At 38.8% G+C, this 20,128-nt stretch overlaps 1 protein-coding gene and 1 pseudogene across 3 annotated transcripts in view; one reads left to right on the forward strand and one right to left on the reverse strand.

The window, feature by feature from the left end:
- Positions 1–20,128, forward strand: part of Fchsd2 (FCH and double SH3 domains 2) — a 189,601-nt gene that overhangs the window by 95,712 nt on the left and 73,761 nt on the right. For all 3 annotated transcript variants that reach the window (XM_048359599.1, XM_048359598.1, XM_048359597.1), the window contains exons 6-8: positions 3,464–3,597; positions 8,873–8,927; positions 10,132–10,260. In XM_048359599.1, the coding sequence (XP_048215556.1) occupies positions 3,464–3,597; positions 8,873–8,927; positions 10,132–10,260 (318 nt within the window). The remainder of the gene's footprint in view (positions 1–3,463; positions 3,598–8,872; positions 8,928–10,131; positions 10,261–20,128) is intronic.
- LOC125361263 lies at positions 12,681–13,587 on the reverse strand (annotated as a pseudogene).

Genomic DNA, 20,128 nt, shown 5'->3' on the forward strand with positions numbered 1-20,128 from the left:
TTATGATTACTGTGTGCCAGAGCTGTATTTTACTATCGTTTCTGGGCGTGTAAATGGCATCTTACCAGCTAGTAATCTCCATGTTACTGATGAAAAACTTGAGATCCAGATCTCAAGTCCAATAAACTGCCCAAAGTCTGTGGTTACTAAGTAGAAATAGCAAAATGTAAATATAAGCTGTTCTACTCCAGAGCCCCTGATCTACTGAGATGTAAGAACTTGGATTCTGCAATGGAAGAGTCCATTCTCCCTAGGATGTCAAGGGCTCTCCTTCTTCTCATCCTCAGTTGTACCAACTCACTCTGGATACTTCCTTCTTGCCTTTACATACAATAAAAGTTCATTAGTTCCCAAGGGGGGGTGAGGGGTATTTAAATTATGTCCCTTTTGTAAACAATGTTACCAAAATTGAGACTATCTAGATGCCCAATAAGTAATTAAAATTTTTTATAACATTTACTAGTACTTTAGAAAATATAAAAATAATATAAGGAAACAGTATTTCAGTAGATTTCCAGTATTTTGATTTTGATTAACATTTGGATTTTCAGAGATTTTTTTTTTAAAGGCAAAAGCTAGGAAAGCTAATCTTATTTAACTACCTCTAATGCTTTTGTTTCCACTGAGTGAAATAGTGTCAGACCAAAATTCAACCAATTCCTAGGCAAAAAAATGGTTGACAAGATAGATTCCTCACTTACTTTAACCAAATTAACTTGTTTTATGTTATAATTGTTAATAATGGTGTTTATGTTCCTGTTAGGCAGTTGTTGAACATTAAGTATATACTGGACATACTTGTCAGGATTTGGGGATTGCAAATGACATAAGTCTACTTTAAACTGCCTTCAGCCAGTAAGAGAGTGTATTAATTTTTTTCATCAGTCCTGGAATTTGAACTCAGGACCTGGGCACTGTCCCTAAGCTTCTTTTGCTCAAGGCTAGCACTCTTATCACTTGAGCCACAATGCTACTTGTGGCTTTTTCTGTTAATGTGGTCCTGAGGAATCAAACCCAGAGTTTCATGTGTGCTAAGCAAACACTCTACCACTAGGCCACATTCTCAGTCCCTGTATTAATTTTTATAACTAAAAATGCTAGGACCTGGGGCATGGGCAGATCCAGGTCACAGATGCTTGTATTAAAATCCACTCTTTCTGTCTATTGTCTCTACTTTCCCCAGTGGCTTCATCCTCTCCACCTCGTGGTCCTCAGGCATATAACTCTTAGCAATCCTAGATTTTCCATTATTTTCAAAATTTCAATATAACTCAGAAGATGGTTCTCATAGAGGCTACATCATTTTTGCATTCCCACCCACCGTGTACAAAGGTTTCACTTTCTCCACAACCTTACGGACACTTTCTGTTGTTTTGTTTTGTTTTTTATAATAGATGTATCTAACAGGTATGAGATAATATTTCTTTGTGGTTGTGAGATAATGTTTCATGTGGTTATGATTTCCCATTGGTTAGTGATATTGAGCAGTCATGTGGGTTTTTTTTATCATTATTTTGCTTCACAATTAGCTTCTTAATTTTATAATTCTCTATTTTTCTTTTAGTAATTACCTTAGACATTGAAATATGCCAGTTTATTCATTATCTTAAAGCAATAATTTTACCATTCCCAATTATTCCAAATTACCATTTATAATCTACCTTCATTAGTAGTTTACTACCTCATGAACAGTAGAAAAATATTTCAAGGGCTAGGAATGTGGCCTAGTGGTAGAGTGCTTGCCTAGCATGCACAAAGCCCTGGGTTCAATTCCTCAGTACCACATTAACAGAAAAAGCTGGAAGTGGCTCTGTGGCTCAGGAGGTAGCCTTGAGCAAAAAGAAGCCAGGGATCAGTGCTCAGGCTCTGAGTTCTAGACCCAGGATTGGCAAAAACAAAACAAACAAAAAAAAACCCATATATATGTATATATACACATATATGCACGTATATATATATATATATTTAACAGTGTAATTCTATTTCTTCTGCCTTGATGACTTTGTTTTGTTAGATTTTGTAACTTTGTCCATGTCTTTTGCAATTTTTTTTGTATTTCTACCCTGTGTTTCTCTATGAATTTGAATATTTCCCTTTGATCTGTCTGGCAGTATGTTAGTACTTTCTAAGTGGTTTTTTTTTTCAATCGATTTTTTAAAATCTTGATGTATTTTTAATTTTTAGCATTTTTGTCTGACTTGCAAAAATATATTTTATGATTCAGATACAGTTCTCCATGTTTTTTCTTTTGTCTTCTTTTTCCCCTACTATTGAATCCAGAGCCTTGTGCATGCTAAGAAAGTGCTGTACCATCATAATAAATCCCCAGCCCCTATCCCCCTTCCCTTATCTTCTTAAATATATTACTTCTGATCTGTTTCATAATTCTACTATCTTAACCACTTTGGATATCTTTTTATCAATAATATTTTATTTTTCATCATTTGGGTCTGTAGCATTAGTATGCCTCCCAGTGTTGGAGTTTGCAGATAAAAATTGTGGAAGCTCTGAGAGATGTTATTTCTAAAGTTTGACAGGTGGATAGAATGCTGGAATTTATAATGAGAGATTATTAAAAGAATAATACCATAGCTTTTACCAGATCATTAGTAACCTAAGGCTGTGTACCATTGTTATATTTGCTTGTCCTTGCCTTTCTCATATATACTAATGTCTACTTACTTCCCTTGAAGTAATTCTGATTCAAAGGCTGGATATAGCTCAGTGTTAAAGTGTGTGCTTAGCACATAAGGCTAGTACCATACTCTAGTACCTCTAGTACCACACTCTTGTAAAGAAATAATTGTGATTCACATTTGGTAACAGTTTATAGTTTTCAAATGGCCACCCTATCCATTTTGGTCTCATTTGATTCTCGTCACAGTCCTGACCAGGAGTGCATTACATTTTTTAAATGATAAAACTAAAGCCAAAAATTGTTAGATTTAGTTAGTAGGAACTTGGATGGAATACTTTCTAATTCTAAATTCTATACCATCTCTTAAAAACCCCAAAGATTACAGAAAAATGTAATTTAACTCCAGTACTTTAGTATACTACTTAGTTCTCTGACTCCTTTAATCTGCTTTTGTATTTGCAACAGACCTTATTGAGATTTTGAAGGAATACCAGATGGCTTTATTCTCTTGCTTTATCTCCGTGATATGTGTAACAGCAAGTTTTTTCATAGCTGTTCTTATGCTTTAATGTCAGTCATCAGCAGCACTGGGTTATTTTGCAAAGGATGATTGTTAGGCAAACTGTGATGCTGTTTGATACACTACTTGGTGTGGAAGTGCCAGCTGTTCATCAGATTTTAATTTGCAATTTGAAGGACATTAAAAGTGCTGCTTCTTTTCCAGGGTTTCTTTCCTGAAGGGTATCACATGGTCTTTAGGAAAAAAATCATTTTCTGTGAACTTGAAAACCAAAATTACAATAATTGCCCTTTTGTATTTTACAGTGTGTGGACCAGTTGACAAAGATCCAAACTGAATTACAAGAGACAGTGAAAGATTTAGCTAAAGGCAAAAAGAAGTACTTTGAGACTGAACAGATGGCTCATGCAGTACGAGAGAAAGCTGACATCGAGGCAAAGTATGCTTTTTTGCCTTTCTAAGAAAATGATTATGCAAGTAAACATCTCTGCTAATACATGTTCTGTGTTAGTACAAAGCATAGACTCATTCTTAGGTTGGTTTTATTTGACCTACATGTATTATGTACTTTAGGCCACATTTTCTTATGTATTGGCTGATGTTTATTTCTACTAATATAACAAAATGGAACTATTTTATTATTAAGCTGAATTTAGAAAGGAAAGAAGATAAATGAGCATTGTGTTTACAGACTTGAAAGCTTATCAAAAGTTTAAAGTTGCTATGTTGGCCAATATTTGTGGCTTAAGAATGTTAGGTTATGAATTCAATTGTAGTTGAAAATATCATGATTTTTCAGGATTCATTGAAGGACCGTGGATATACCAAGTGCACAAGTACTCTGATTCCCGTATGAAACTTTGCACAAGCACTATTTTTTAATTTTGCATGAAATTCTAGTACATATATATTTTAGAGTATGTTTTAGCTATTGTGTCAATTTCACTTTCAATATTTGTAAGTTATATTTCCTCTTTCACAATAACAGGAAAAGAAGAAATTGGCAATTTTATTTTTTTTTTTTTTGGCCAGTCCTGGCTTGGACTTGGGGCCTGAGCACTGTCCCTGGCTTCTTTTTGCTCAAGGCTAGCACTCTGCCACTTGAGTCACAGTGCCACTTCTGGCCATTTTCTATATATGTGGTGCTGGGGAATTGAACCCAGGGCCTCATGTATACGAGGCGAGCTCTCTTGCCACTAGGCCATATCCCCAGCCCCTGGCAATTTTTTTTAAAGTGATATAAAGTAGTATAGCAAAGATTAGAGATTTTTGCAGTGACAACTTGGAGGAATCTGATCATATATTGCTGAGACCCCCCTTCACTGTACTGACTACTGCAAAACCTAAGAATCTGAACTCCTAGACATGAAATCAGACAACCTTGGACACTTAGAAAAACAGTCTTGCAAGGAAGAGATTGTTATCTATCATGCTTTTTTTTCCTACAAAAAAATTAAGCAACTTCATAAGTGTCCATGAAAATTTAGAGATTCCTGAAAGTTTAGTACAAAAGAATGCTAAAAGAATATTCATAGAATTCTTGATGTTGTAGGAAAGTATGTTTAATCTTTCCCTCAGTTGATTGTTTTTCATTTTTTTGAACATGCAAATATTTCTTACATTTTCATGGTCACTACACTCTTCTTCCCAGTAAAATCTGAAGATTTTAGATTAGGGGAACTTTACTGGGAATATCCTGCCCTGATGGCTTACGGGAATTCTAGAAGTGAGACTCCAGGTTTGTACAGCTTGTGTAAATACTTAATTTAGCCATATCTTATAGAATGAAAATGAAGGTAGTGTCTGACTGTTCCTGTGATTGACAGTTATCTAATTCACAGAGTGGATCACAAGGAACTCCATTCTACTATGGCTCAAATCCAGAATGAGACATTTTTGCTCAGTATGTAACTTTTCTGGAAAATTAATTCAGCTATAAAATAAGAACTACCTCTGTCTTCATTCATTCACTAAATGTTTGGTACGATGGATATAGGGATGATTAGGGTAAGCTTTATGCTGTCAAGGAAATTGGAGTGTAGAATTAGTACATTTGTTCATAGTAAATAAAAAGAAATTAAGTGTTTGAAGTAATTTACTCAATAACCTATTATTATATAACTATGGAGGTGTTAAATGCATGGAAAAATCAGAAGATTAATTTTGCCTCCTGATAAGAAGACCATTTATAGAAACAATGTTAGGATAGAGTCTTAAAATTGAATATGGTTTTCAAAGTAGATATAGCAACATATGATTTGTAAGATAGTGAGTAGACACTTTAACAGAGACCATACATAAAAGCAAGAAAGATATAGTTGGAAGAAAATGGCGAGCTCCATTTTGGATATAGAAATTCTGAAGATCCTTGGAGACACTGACTTGGATATTTTTGGTAGGTAGTCAAATATCTGCTCTTTGATGAGAATTTGGAACTGAAAATTTCACTTTAGAGGTCAGTTACTTGTCAAATTACTGTTCGAGGGGTGCAGTCAAATGTATATTGACGTGGATTTGAGTCTGGAAATCCAAGGAACATTTGAAGAGTAGTTAGCAGGATATAGTACATAGTATATAGTTCATTATTTGCACAGTATATAATTTGTCAGAATCTTGTGTGTTTATTCCAGATTATAATCTTTGAGGGACGATACCCTTTTGATCTACCTTAACACCATGCAAGAAGCTTATGCAGATTAGCAACCAAGCTTAAATCCTTATATTGGAAGTGTTGTGTTTTATTTGGTAACCAAAAAGAGAATACCACGTGGTGTTCAGGCAGGAGAGAAAAGTTTATTTCCCAAACTGCCTGTCCCACCATGCATAGTGGAGACAAATTTGGCAGAAGGGGTGAGCCACTGTCCAGCGAGGGTTTACAGAGAGAAGGTGTGGCCACACCAAATGTGGACGTTAACCTCAGAGCCTGGGACCCTCCCACAGTCCAGTGGGAGGCATGACTGAGGGTGGTCCAGCTTGTAACCTCAGAACATGGGGAGGTAACTGCCTCCAAGTGTGCCAGTTACCGAGGTAACGTGGGTACTGGGCAGAGACTTAGACAAGAAAGGGTAGGTGTCTGCACAGGGCCCTTCCAGAGCGGACCTAACATTTCAGCCTTTCAATATTTATGGAAAAGGATGCAGATTCTCTCTGGCTTCTTCCTTCACATTAGGAGTAAAAGGCAGACATGTGGTCTCCTGATAGGAAGCGGCAAGCAGCAGCTGTCATTTGGTGGTAGATGTGAGTCCTTGAATGAAGTCTCGCTGAAGTTTCATGAGACAGGGACTGGGCAATAATAAAAACATTAGAGAGCACACAAACTGAAAAAGGAAGAGAGTTCAGGGCAGAAAAGTAAAAATTGGATGACTTGGATAGTTTGGCTTGTTCTTATCTCCTCTGTTACAGGCTGTCCTGAATTGGTGGAAGATGTCCCTAGCTACTTCCGACATCTGGTGACTAGTTAGGGGAGAGCATGCTAAACTAGTAAGCAGTCAGAGGCTGGGGCTGGATTGAAAGTAGAAAAACCATAAGTCCTCCAGAAACTTATATTTTGCTAAGCCAAATGACATGAATACAGTGCCAGATAGCAAGTTTACACAGACATACACACATGTAGTTTTACAAAATAAGCAAGCAAACAAGAGAGGGAGAGGAGGAGATGAAAAGGAAGAGAGAGAAAGGGAGAGGGAGAGAGAAAGATGGCTGGGAGGCCATGGGTAGGGAGAGATGAGCAGAATGGAATGGGCTGCCCCAAAGTTGGACTTGATTGGCAGAGAGGGAACAAAGAGAACCTGACTGTAAATGACTTTTGATCATTTACCATTGCAGCGGCGAAAACTGTCTAAATTTGAGAATGGCATAATCAAAAGTCCCATCTTTGGGCCATTGAGATTGATTGTCAAGCCAATAAATAATTAGGTGCACTGGCTTGATGCAGTCCTTAAGGGACAAGACATCCCAGGAGTGCAGAAGGCAGTCAGTGCAAAGGAGTTTCCTGCCTTTGGCGTGACTTGCAGCACCCCATTAGAAGCACAGGAAGAAATCTGGTGAAAGAATGAAAGCTTACTGGGCAGAAACAGCGCCCCAACCTCCCCCAGTACCCTCTAGAGAAAAAGGGCCAATCCCCCAGAGCCAAGCATCTCCAACTCTGGAGGTGACCAGCTGAAGGCATAGGAGCTGCTTTCTGGCGTGGAGTCACATCTGGAAAGAGACCGAAGCAACCGAGAACCCATAGACTAGTTTCACTCATCAGAGTAAAGAAGTGGTGTGGACGTGGATGTGGGGGCCAGCAATAGTATTGATGAGAAGTCTCGCAGCAGTTTGGTTTGCGGAAAAGGGGTGGTCAGGAATGGAAAATTCAGAGGGGAATTCCACCTTTCCTGACTCAAAAACTCCTGGGGTCACAGCACCATTATGTCACTCAGCCTAATCTGGCTAATGATTAGAAAAAGAACTGAGAATGCTTCAACCACAGTCTTATCCTGAACTAGTGCTCTGTTATCTAAAGTTTGTGACCTTTGCTTTTTCTAAATCAAAGTGAATAGGAATCTATCAATAAAAACAAAAAATACATGCAAGATGAATATGATATAGTAAGAAATGTCAGAAATATCTTAGATATTTTTGGGGGGGCTGGGAATAGAACCTAATACCAATGCAAGTACTTGCTATGCAAGTACTCTATCACTGAGCTATATCCCCAGCCCTAAATCCATGTTTTTTTCCTAAAAGTGAAGAGTGGGATGCATATATGTTCATTGCTGAATGCTTCCTTTATTAGATGGATAAGCAGCCACCTTTGCTGTCCCCTTCCACAGTTGCTCTGCAGAGACTGGTTACTTTGTCTTCCAATCTCAAGTGGTCTGCAACTGTACTTTATATGAAGGCATAGCTGCCAGCACATGCATTTAATTCTCCCATGGCAATCTCCATAACACTGCAGTCAAGACAAACATTGCAGCTTCAGAAAAATCACTTGTCACAGGAGTGTTGCTTGTTTCTTAGCATGTGTCTATTGACTTTCTCTGTGTGGTTATCTCCAGTCTTTTGGGTTCAAACCAACATATTTTACTACTGACTGTTAGATTGTAGATCCCCTCCCATACTTACAGCAATCAAAATAGATATGAACACCAGAGTGGGAGATTAAACACAGCAGTATCCAAGGACTTGCTCAGTAAGTTCAGCAGAATACCTTTTGGAGTGGAGGCAGTATACATAGGCAGGCATTCATACATGAATAACTTCTAGAGGAAAGAATAATGAGAGAAAGAATTTTTTAAAGATTGAGATTGCATTCTGATGTTGTTATAGTTTAGCATACATATCCCTAGAAGCCTGCTGATCTTTGCCTTTACACGTTGGTTGTCCCTAAGTTTCTCTGATCTTTCTTAACAAGAACTAAAATGTATGAGTTGCATGGTATGGAATAATCAGTAGTTCATTATTCTTTTAATTAGGAGACACCAAAGTGTTTTCTTCATTATATTTTATTTTTGTCATCGAGGGTATTTTATTATGTTGACCTCAGTATTTCATACTGTATCATAATATTCTTCCTGTGATAAAGTAAGGGCAAATCAACATCACTCAGTTTTCTATTTTTTAATTAGTTTTAGAGTAGTATGTCCAAAAAAGTTATTTAAAAATTAATTATAATGTTTAGTAATTGTACAATTTATAATTTTATTGAATATTCTTTTCTATTTTTATTATAGGTCTAAACTTAGTCTTTTTCAATCAAGAATCAGTTTACAGAAGGCAAGTGTAAAGGTGAGGTTTGAAATAGTATATTACTCAGTTGAGTAAATAAAGAATTGGATCTTTCAAGGGTGGAAGTGGGTTATTTCTGCGTTACAGAATCATTTTAAGGTTATTTTCAATCAGCTATCACCGCTTTGGGTATAAGTTGCTTCTCAACACTGTATTAGGGGTTAGGTTTCTATGCCTTACCTGCTTAGGAAGTCTATATCTAACTCATAGTACAGGAGATTATACAGAGGCTTTAGGGAGTGCTGCAAAATCTAGTTTACTTATTAGCCTTAGATCCCTTAGCAAGTCTTTTCAGCCAGCTGAAGGTGAGTTTTCCTGGGAGGCCTTTAAGCTGTAGAATGTTTGATAAGTTAATACTTGCTTTACTGCCAGGCTCCTCACCAGCAGGCATATTAGATGTGTTGATATTTAAATATGTATGTATTAAATATGCACATTTTATTTTTTTGGCTGTCCCTGAGCTCTTTAGCTCAAGGCTAGCGCTCTACCACTTAAGCCATAGTGCCACTTCTGATTTTCTGGTGGTTTATTGGAGATAAGAGTCTCATGGACTTTCTTGCCCAGGATGGCTTTGAACCTCAATCCTCAGATCTCAGCCACCTGAGTAGCTAGGATTACAGGCATGAGCTACTGGTGCCCAGCTTTAAAAACTATTTTTTTTTTTTTTTTTTTTGCCAGTCCTGGGCCTTGGACTCAGGGCCTGAGCACTGTCCCTGGCTTCTTCCCGCTCAAGGCTAGCACTCTGCCACTTGAGCCACAGCGCCGCTTCTGGCCGTTTTTTTTCTGTATATGTGGTGCTGGGGAATCGAACCTAGGGCCTCGTGTATCCGAGGCAGGCACTCTTGCCACTAGGCTATAACCCCAGCCCCTAAAAACTATTTTTTAACTCCAGTAAATTTATCTGTGTCTCCGGATACTTAATTTCAAAACCTTTATTTTTCCATCTGCATAAAATGAGCAGTGTTGCTTTCTTTAGAAATTATTAGAAGTATGTTTAAGTGTAACAGCTACTTTAAAAATGTTCTTTCAGTGTATGTCGTCGCTGTTTTGTTCCTCAAAGTGATGAATAATTTTATCTCCATATACATGTGTTCTTTGACATGGTTATCTTTATTCCTGTTGGGGAGCCACTAATTGTCAACTGGGAATTCATAGGTTCCATGGCAATTTGCACTAATGTTATTTTTATTTTACTGTGTTTTAGTTGAAAGCTCGACGATCTGAGTGCAATTCCAAAGCTACTCATGCAAGGAATGACTACCTTCTCACACTAGCTGCAGCCAATGCACATCAGGATCGCTACTATCAAACTGATTTACTTAACATTATGAAGGTAATACACTCTTAATCTCTGTGGTAATCTCATTTCGTTAAAAACAAAACTAGTGCCTTCGAAGTGTGGTTCCAGTGAGAGAATGTGTGCCTAGCCCTGAGTTCAAACCCAGGTACTGAAACAAAACAAAACAAAAATCAACTCATGGATGGTAGATATTTGGCATTGAGTCTACAGAATAGTAGTGAGACAACTTTTGTTGGGCTTTTAAATTGCCGGGCTTAGCTCTATCCCTCCCCAACATGTGGGGAAGGGTCCTGGGCTTATCTGTCTATTCTGCGGGGGATCCATACCTACTCTCTCATGCCCCCTCAGGCCGGTAGGGTATTGGACGCGGGAGTGGGGTCCCGGGTTTAGCCTTGGGTCGCATGTGGGTATGAGACCTCCATACTTGCCAGCCCAAGGGAGACAAGAGCGCGTGAGATCTCGGAGACGTCTCTGGGACGGTACTCTTTATTCAGATGAGGAGGCACAAAGATATACCCTAGAGGCGGGCACAGGGAAAGGGAGAGCAGATTGGCCACTGCGGGGTATCCATCAAGTGATGTCAGGGGACCTCCCTCAGGGGCGGAGGCCCAGCCCCCCCAAGGATGGGCCCCTGGGGTACCCCTCCATTGCACACGTGCTGCCCCAGGAGCAGGGCCTTCTCTTCCTGCCAAAGGCAGGAAGGGGAGGGGCAGGCCAAAGTCAGCTATGGCCCCTTAAAGGCACAGCTGACCCGAACACACTTTGTATTTCATTAGAATGTATTTGATAATATTTGCATGACCTTTAAGTAACTTGGAATTAAATTAAGTTTTAGTGTTAGTGTTAGAAAATGGTTAGGGCTGGCAATAGAGCTCATGATAGAGTCTTGCCTACCACATTTGAGACTTTGGGATTAATCACCAACACCGCCAATAATAAAGATAAAATATTTAAATTCAAAGCATAGTAAAGGATCCTTATCTACTGTAGATATTTTCTGTATAGTGGTTATCGATATGTAAGATGGGTATATAAAGATATTATTTCTGAGTTGTTTCCTTACAAGTGTTAGAATTGATAAAATATTGAATCAAGTCAGAATCTTCAAATAGTACCTTATAAATCACCAGAGAAAGGCTGATATGACAGGTTTTTTTTAAGGTTAAATTTTTATTTTCTGAAAGGCATTTTTATAAAGAATACTTATAGAAACTATATTTAACAAATATACTTATTTTTATAGAAAGTATATTTTATAGTATATCTTTTAAGTAAACAAAATATTAACTAGAATTTTGGTGATTAGCCATGTTTATTATTAAACTTGATGTAAAAATCGTCCCAATTTTATCTTTACTAGGTTAAGATGTACAGCTTTATTTGATGGTTTTGAGTGTCTGTGGGACAAACAAAAGAAAATATCTAGTGGTTAAATGAAGGTATCTCTAACTGTAGGTATTATTCTTTTTTTTTTTTTTTTTTTTTTCGGCCAGTCCTGGGGCTTGGACTCAGGGCCTGAGCACTTTCCCTGGCTTCTTTTTTGCTCAAGGCTAACACTCTGGCACTTGAGCCACAGCGCCACTTCTGGCCATTTTCTGTATATGTGGTGCTGAGGAATCGAACCCAGGGCCTCATGTATATGAGGCAGGCACTCTTGCCACTAGGCCATATCCCCAGCCCCCTGTAGGTATTATTCTGAAATGGAGATAGATTGAACTGCAGTGTATCCAAATTCCATCATAGTCTTTCCCCATCTATACCACCTGTATTTTTTTCTAGTTCTAGGGCTTGAACTCAGGACCTGAGGTGTTTTGCTCAAGGCTAGCACTCTGCTACTTGAGCCACAGTTCCACTTCCACCTTTTTGGTGGTTAATTGGAGATAAGAGTATTAAGGACTTTTCTACCCAGACTGGCTTCAACACCACAGGTCCTCAGATCTCAGCCTCCTGAGATCTGGGATTACAAGCATGAGCTACCAGCATACAACTCCACCTATATTTTGAATTTTCACTGAAGTAAAAGAAAGAGAGTAGAGAATAAGAAAATCATTTTTTTCTACTACCAGTTGTTCCTGTTGCTGCCAGATAAGCCTATCCTTGGATTGCATCTCCTTCCCTCCTATTCTACCAAGAACTCAAATGTAGGATCTATTCCTTCTCAGAATGCTCTTTTTCAAGATATATATGTTTCTTAACTATTCTCCAACTAACAGAGTTGTGGTGGAATGGCTTGCTAAGGAATAAGTCATTGAAAAGGGAATGCAGCTGGAGCAGCTATTCTTTGTTTCTACAAGGATCTGGGAAAAAGATCAACTCTGTCTAGAGACTACAGGTTCATTCCTTGAAAGTAGAGAAAGGACATTTCCTGGATGGAACTTCACAGACAAACAGGGAGTATTGGAGAAAATTGTTACATTAAAAACTATTCTAATTTTTTCTCTTTACTTCCCCCGCCACCACTGGAGGAAAGACAGTTTTATTATCTTCATGTATAAGGAAATTAACATTGTACACTTAACCCAGATTAGTGGCTGGCTCCTAGGCTTTGACCTTTCCCAGGTTGACAATTCAAGCCACAGATTTTGGACCCAGGACATGGTTCCCTGTGGAAGACAGATCTCATCATATCTGTCATTGTAATTGGTCCTGGTAGCCTCCACTAGCTTTGCCAGAGATCCTTTGTCTTCCAAGTTAACCTAAGTGAAGGCAACGGTGGTGCATGTCTTCCTGAGGACTAGGAGTCCCAGCCTGGCCTTCCCCTTAATGGTGCAGTAGGGAACAACCATCTTGCGGCTTAGGGCAGGCAGGAATACAACAAGCTTGATGAGGTCCATGTCATGTGCAGTCACCACAAGCTGAGCCTTCTTATTCTCCACCAAGATAGTAACGGTGTTAACCCCTGCTGGAAGGACTGAAGGTCTCTTAGTAGAGATATCTCCTTTGCTAGCAGCTTTCTTCTCAGTTTGAGCCAACAGTCTCTGCTTCTTCTCCTGCTTTGTCTCTGGCCGGTACTTGTTGGCCAGTTGAAGTAGCTCTGTAGCTGTCTGGAGGTCCAAGGCCTGGGTAACTGGGTGAGGTCCCTTTTGGGCTGGATGTCCTGTCCAATGTCAAAGTTTTTAGGCCTTTCAAACAGAGGATTTACCACCTTCTTGGCCTCCTGCTTTTCACCACAGCAGGATACTTGTTCCCCTTGGCCTTCTTTCCTCTTGGCATCTTGGGTGGCTGGAGAGAGCTACAACTCCCTTCTTAAAATCATCTGTAATATTATGACTTTTGCTAATTACAGTACAAGTTAGAATAATGAAAGGCTTAGAATTATTTTGACATCCAGATGAGAACTCTGCATTCCTTTAACCATACACCTAGACATGTAAGCGTCTTTTTTTTTTTTTTTTTTTTTGCCAGTCCTGGGCCTTGAACTCAGGGTCTGAGCACTGTCCTTGGCTTCTTTTTGCTCAAGGCTAGCACTCTACCACTTGAGCCACAGCGCCACCTCTGGCTTTTTCTATTTATGTGGTGCTGAGGAATCGAACCCAGGGCTTCATGTATACAAGGCAAGTACTCTACCGCTAAGCCACATTCCCAGCCCTTGTAGGAGTCTTAGTCTTATATAGGTATTAGACATAGTGCTTTAGACTTACAAGGACAAATTGTAGACTTAGCCTCTCATTTTAACCTAGTTTCTCTAGAGAAATACTGTATATTCAATGTCAAACAATGCATTTACTAAAGATAATTTATTTTTTTTTTTTTTGGCCAGTCCTTGGGCTTGGACTCAGGGCCTGAGCCCTGGCTTCTTTTTGCTCAAGGCTAGCACTCTGCCACTTGAGCCACAGCGCCACCTCTGGCCTTTTTCTGTATATGTGGTGCTGAGGAATCGAACCCAGGGCTTCATGTATATGAGGCAAGTACTCTAGCCACTAGGCCATATTCCCAGCCCACTAAAGATAATTTTTAACACAGCTTGTTCTTGAGGTTTGTGATTTCCTATGTGCTAAGTGTGTCTACTAGCAGGTCAGCACTGGTAACTACCAATTGAGTGACTTGAGACCAGAAGTACTTTATACTTTGGAGGATTTCATATTTTATTTTTTTATTTGTATGTTTCTTTTTATTTTAAGTACTCTGAAATGCAAGCAAGAAAATTTCATATTTATCATTTAAAATTCTGTTTAAGCGTCATTAACTAATTCCAGTTCTTTCTAGTTTTTAAGGCACTATGCAGTACAAATTTATTGCCAGAAACTTGTAGAAGTCCAAGAACAGTGTGGCTTAACTGATTATTTCCTTAGAGTCTCATCTGGCCAGAATCAAGGTGTTGGCAGGATAATTTTCCTTTCAAGTGGATCTATGGATGAATTATCTTCCGTATTCATCCTGGTTGTTGGCAGAATTCTATTGTGTGTGTTTATGAGACTGAAGTCTCTCTCTCCTAGTTGGTTTTCAGCTGGGGGTCAGTCACAGCTGTTAGAGGTGGCCTGCATTCCTTGCTTTATGGGTCCCTTTTTACATTTTCAAAGCCAACAAAGCAGATTTTAAAATTAAGTATGCTTAATCTGTATATATTTTCTTCAAGAAAACTTTAGTTTTATTTTTCATAGTGTGATTTAGTTAGTTTTATTTTTCAAGACTGGCTATTTCAATCTTGCTTTACATCCTCTTTTCTCTTTTTTTTTTTTTGGCCAGTCCTGGGCCTTGGACTCAGGGCCTGAGCACTGTCCCTGGCTTCCTTTTGCTCAAGGCTAGCACTCTGCCACTTGAGCCACAGCGCCACTTCTGGCCGTTTTTCTGTATATGTGGTGCAGGGGAATTGAACCCAGGGCCTCATGTATAGGAGGCAAGCTCTCTTGCCACTAGGCCATATCCCCAGCCCTACATCCTCTTTTCTTTACATCCTATTTCTTGGGAAGATTAATCATTTGGCCCAGTGTCAATTAATACTGTATCCTTCTCAACTCTTCACAGCCTTGTCCTTACAGTTAGCCATATGTGTGTCTTTCCTCTCAGTGGCCAAACTTTCCAAATTAGAGACAACTCTTTTATCCCCCATAGTTCCCTTCAGTAACCAGCCCATCTTAGGTTTCAAGGTGACAGATACTGTAAATCTAGCTGGTAAGGCTCTAAAGTTGTTCTCTCTAATGTGATAGTCCTTGGGAATGTATGGCTATTTAAATTAATTTAAAATTAATGAATCTTCATGTTCTTTTCATCAGTCAGAACAGTCACATTTGAAGTCCTCAGAATACACAGGTGGCTAGTGACTTAGGTGACTTAGGTTGGATTGTGCAGGTCTATTGTTCTTTAGTTTTTGCTTGTTTTTTCCCCCCATTGCCACTTGATCTGTCTGGCAACAACTCTGATAACCATTTTTTTTCTAATGTCTATAGCCATGGTTAAATTCTGTTTCTTTAGAATTAATTATGCCTTTGTTCGTATTGTAGACCTTTGATTTAATGGTCCTTCACATGGATAACTTTCATACAGTGTTTTCCAGTATTGCTATCAATGTTGTTTTAATTTTTTTCAGTCAATTCTTTTTTTTAATATGTTAGAAGTATATTTTTATATGTTGATTTGTTGTAGTTACTGTGTAACCCTGCATGCAAATGACTGCAGAGCTTAGTGGCCTAAAGATCTGTACTCTGGTTCTAACCTAATAAAGATTACTTTACAACCTCACATCAGCTCAAATAGCTCAAAGAGTAGGGTCTGAATTCTAAGAGCTTAACAGTCCAAAGGAGCCCATTATAGGAAGCTTCTATCTTGGCTTTCTCGCAATTGAATGGTTGAGTTTGCAAGGCAAATGCGAGACAGAGTTAGAGCACATCCTGGGCACAGACCCTGCCACCTTTTATTAAAATCTTCTAGATCATACTGACTCTCTTCTGATGCATTGTATTTATTGAAGTAGTTACAAAGTTTTGACTATCATTCAGCATTGTTGAGGGATTCGATTTTACTTGTTAATGGATTCTGGTGATGTTATGGAAGTACAAAGGTAACTAGAAGTACTGCTGTGACCATTTTTGTAAATACACTCTGCCACATGACCTTGTGTCCTGCAACCTAACTGACAGTTAACTTCAGTAGATTATTTGTGTGAATTCTTTATAAGTTTTAACAACTATGATCATGCAAAATTGAATAAAGAAAGTTTTCCTTCTTCCTGATCTATAAGGGTTTCCCCCCCTTATTTTATTGTGCCAACTACGATCTTGCAGAATGTTAAAGAGAATGATGGGAGTGAAGCTGGATGTCCCTGGCTCATGCCTGTACTCCTAACTATTCAGGAAGCTGAGACCTGAGGATCATAGTTCCAAGCTAGCCCAGGCAGGAAAGTCCATTAAACTTTTATCTCCATTTAACCACACAAAGAAAAGCTGGAAGTCGATCTGTGGTTCAAGTGGTAGCGTGCTCACCTTGAGCAAAAGAGTTCAGGGATAGCTCCTAGACTCTTTTAAGTTCAAGCCCTAGGACCAGCACAAAGAAAAGAAAAAGAAAAGTAGTGAGAGTAGATAACCTAGTCCTGAGATCTTTAGGGGATAGTTAAAACTTTAAAAAAAAATTTAACTTTTTAATTTTTAAGAAGAAATGCCATCTTTGGCTATTGTGAATAATGCTGTTATGATCATGGATGCACACAAGTTTTAAATTCCTGTTTTCCATTCCTTTTAATGTATAACTAGAAGTGGAAATATTAGATCAAATTGTATTTCAGTGTTTGATATCTAAAGAATCACAGTATAATTTTTGCACACAGGCTTTGCTGTTGTACATTTTCATCACCACACAAAATGCTAATGTTTCTCCTTTCTGCTTTCTCCTCCCTCCTTTCCCTTTCTTCATCCCTCCCTCTTCTCCCTTCTTTTCTCTCATCCTCTTCTCCCAACCTTCCTTTCTCCCTCCCCTCCTTTTCTTACTCCCTGTGAGGGCTTGGCAGTAAGGAATACAATGATTACTATTACAGTTTTGCACCACTGCCTAGATTTATGTCAGCAACAACCATTGCTTTTTGTAGCATTGGCGTAAATGTCAACACACTAGAAACGGGAAATATTAATCTTAGTATTACTTTTTAAATACTTTTAATCTAATGGATCTCCTAAAAGAGTTTTAGACCTCCAAGAACACTCAGATTACATTTTGGAAAACTTTAATTTAAAACACAAAAACCACAGGGCTGGGAATGTGGCTTAGTGGTAGAGTGCTTGCCTAGCATGCATGAAGCCCTGGGTTTGATTCCTCAGAACCACATAAACAGAAAAAGCCAGAAGTGGCACTGTGGCTCAAGTGGTAGAGTGCTAGCCTTGAGCATAAAGAAGCCCGGGGCAGTGCTCAGGCCCTGAGTCCTAAGACCCAGGACTGCCCCCCCCCCAAAAAAAAACCCAAAACAAAAAAACACAGTTACATGCCAACACTGGTTGGTCACACCTATAATCTTAGCTATTCAAGAAGCTGAGATCTGACTATTATGGTTCAAAACTGGCCTGTGCAGGAAAGTTCATGAGACTCTTACCTCCAGTTAACCACCAGAAAGTCAGAAGTGCAGCTGGGACTCAAGTAATAGAGTGCTAGCTTTGAGCACAAAACAGCTCAGAGACAGCATCCAGGCCCTGAGTTCAAACTCCAGGACCAGCAAAAATAGAAAAAAGCACAATTATGGCTGAAAGCATGACATCCCAAGAGTTACCAATTTTATTGTTTTGTTATGTATAGCAAATAATTTTAAGTGTCTTTTGCCAAAGAAATGAAATGAGGGCTTCACGAATCCTTGCCGTTGAGGACCTTGAACATTGAACAGTAAAAATAGAGTTAGGCATCCATCCACAAAAGTAATTACAATCTAAAAAGCATGTAGTGGGGCTGGGAATATGGCCTAGTGGCAAGAGTGCTTGCCTCCTACACATGAAGCTCTCGGTTCAATTCCCCAGCACCACATATATGGAAAACGGCCAGAAGGGGTGCTGTGGCTCAGGTGGCAGAGTGCTAGCCTTGAGCGGGAAGAAGCCAGGGACGGTGCTCAGGCCCTGAGTCCAAGGCCCAAGACTGGCCCCCAATAAATAAATAAATAAAAAGCATGTAGTCACTTTTATTAAATTTTTATTTTATATAGGGTTTATATTGATATTATCTCATTTAATTCTCAAATCAACCTTATTTGTATATGAGTAGTTCTTTTTCAAGCATGTTTCTATGAATGCAAATGGCATAAATAGCTATAAGCCATCAGTGTTCTTTAGAATGTAAGCTTCCTAGTTGGACTTGATGGTGCACGTCTGTATTTTCAGCACTAGGAGGCTGAGGCAGAAGGATTGAGAGCTAGAAGTTAGCCTAGGCTACACAGTGAGTTCCAGGCTAGACTGGCCTACTGTTAACAAGACCTTGTCTCAAAGGGAAAAAAAGAATGTATGATTCCTGAGAACAGGTTGTTATTGTGTACCTACCTCTCAGAACGAGGAGGAAGAGATGAGGTCACAGTGGTCCTTCTTCATGGAGAATGTCTCCTCATAGATTAAGTGGCCTGTCAAGACAGCCTGGCTTTTTTCAGAGTAGGGTTCAGCAGGTGAATAGTAGAGGATGAGGCTTTTACAGGATTGGACTTGTAAGAGTAGGAGAGTGAATGTGATATACAAAGAAATCACTGGTTCTCATGACCTTGGGGAAGGCATGAGGGTACTTGCTAACAGTGCTAGCAAGCAATTTTAAATGAAGTTGAAAAAACTTTATTTGACCCTGAGGAAAGAATTCTTAAATACCATAAAAGTTGCTTTTTAAAAAGCAGATTTCTGGGGCTGGGAATGTGGCCTAGTGGTAAAGTGCTTGCCTAGCATACAGGAAGCTCTGGGTTTGATTCTAGTTCCTCAGCACCACATATACAGAAAAAGCTGGAAGTGGTGCTGTGGCTCAAGTGGTAGAGTGCTAGCCTTGAGCTAAAGGAAGCCAGGGAGAGTTCTCAGGCCCTGAGTTCAAGCCCCAGGACTGGCAAAAAAAAAAAAGCAGGTTACAGCCAGGCTCTGATGGCACATGCCTATAATCCTAGCTATTCAGGATCTACTCAGGGATCTGAGGATCTTGGTTCAAAGCCATCCTGTGCAGAAAAGTCCATGACACTCTTTATCTCCAATTAACCACCAGAAAACCAGAAGAGGCACTGTGGCTCAAGCCCCATGACTGACAAAGAAAAGGCAGGTTAGAAAATGAATATTTGATTATTTATTATCATTTTGGAGGAAATTTTCTGTGAAGTATGATACTTTCCATTAGATTTGATTATTGTGGGTGTCTTTACATACAAAAGCCATTTTTCACATATTAGAAATATCAGATTATTTTTCTCACTGCATTGTATGATACTAGGTTTTTGGCAGTCTCCCTAAATTCTGTAACATCTATTGTTGGTTAAAAATGTGGCTGTGATAACATAAGCTTTGGGGTTAAGAAAGGAAGTGGTATATGAAGATAGAATTTTATCTGTATAAAGTAATTCCTATCTGTTTATAGATTTAGCAAGTTTTCTTGATTTAATCTCCTTCTATTGTTTTTTTCTTTTCAAACCACTTTTTAAAATTTGTATTTTATTGTAAATGTGATGAACAGATTTAAAGTTACACAAGTAAGGTAGTAAGTACATTTCTTGTTGAACAGTGTTACCCTCTTCCCTCATTTTCTTCCACTTCTCCCCCAGTCTCCTCCCGACAAGTTATAAAGTTCATTTCTAACATATATCTCTGATGTATTGGTTCATCCTTTGTCTCACTGTTTTGTTAATGCCCTTTCCCAAATCAGATAAACATATATACAAGACACAGGTACCAGAATCAGAAACAGTAACGATAAGGCATAAATAGGGGGGAAAAATGAAAGAAAAAAATTACTTCACACAGTACATTAAAAAAACAAC

The sequence above is a fragment of the Perognathus longimembris genome, chromosome 13 (genome assembly GCF_023159225.1).
Source record: "Perognathus longimembris pacificus isolate PPM17 chromosome 13, ASM2315922v1, whole genome shotgun sequence".
In the NCBI taxonomy this organism is placed as follows: domain Eukaryota; kingdom Metazoa; phylum Chordata; class Mammalia; order Rodentia; family Heteromyidae; genus Perognathus; species Perognathus longimembris.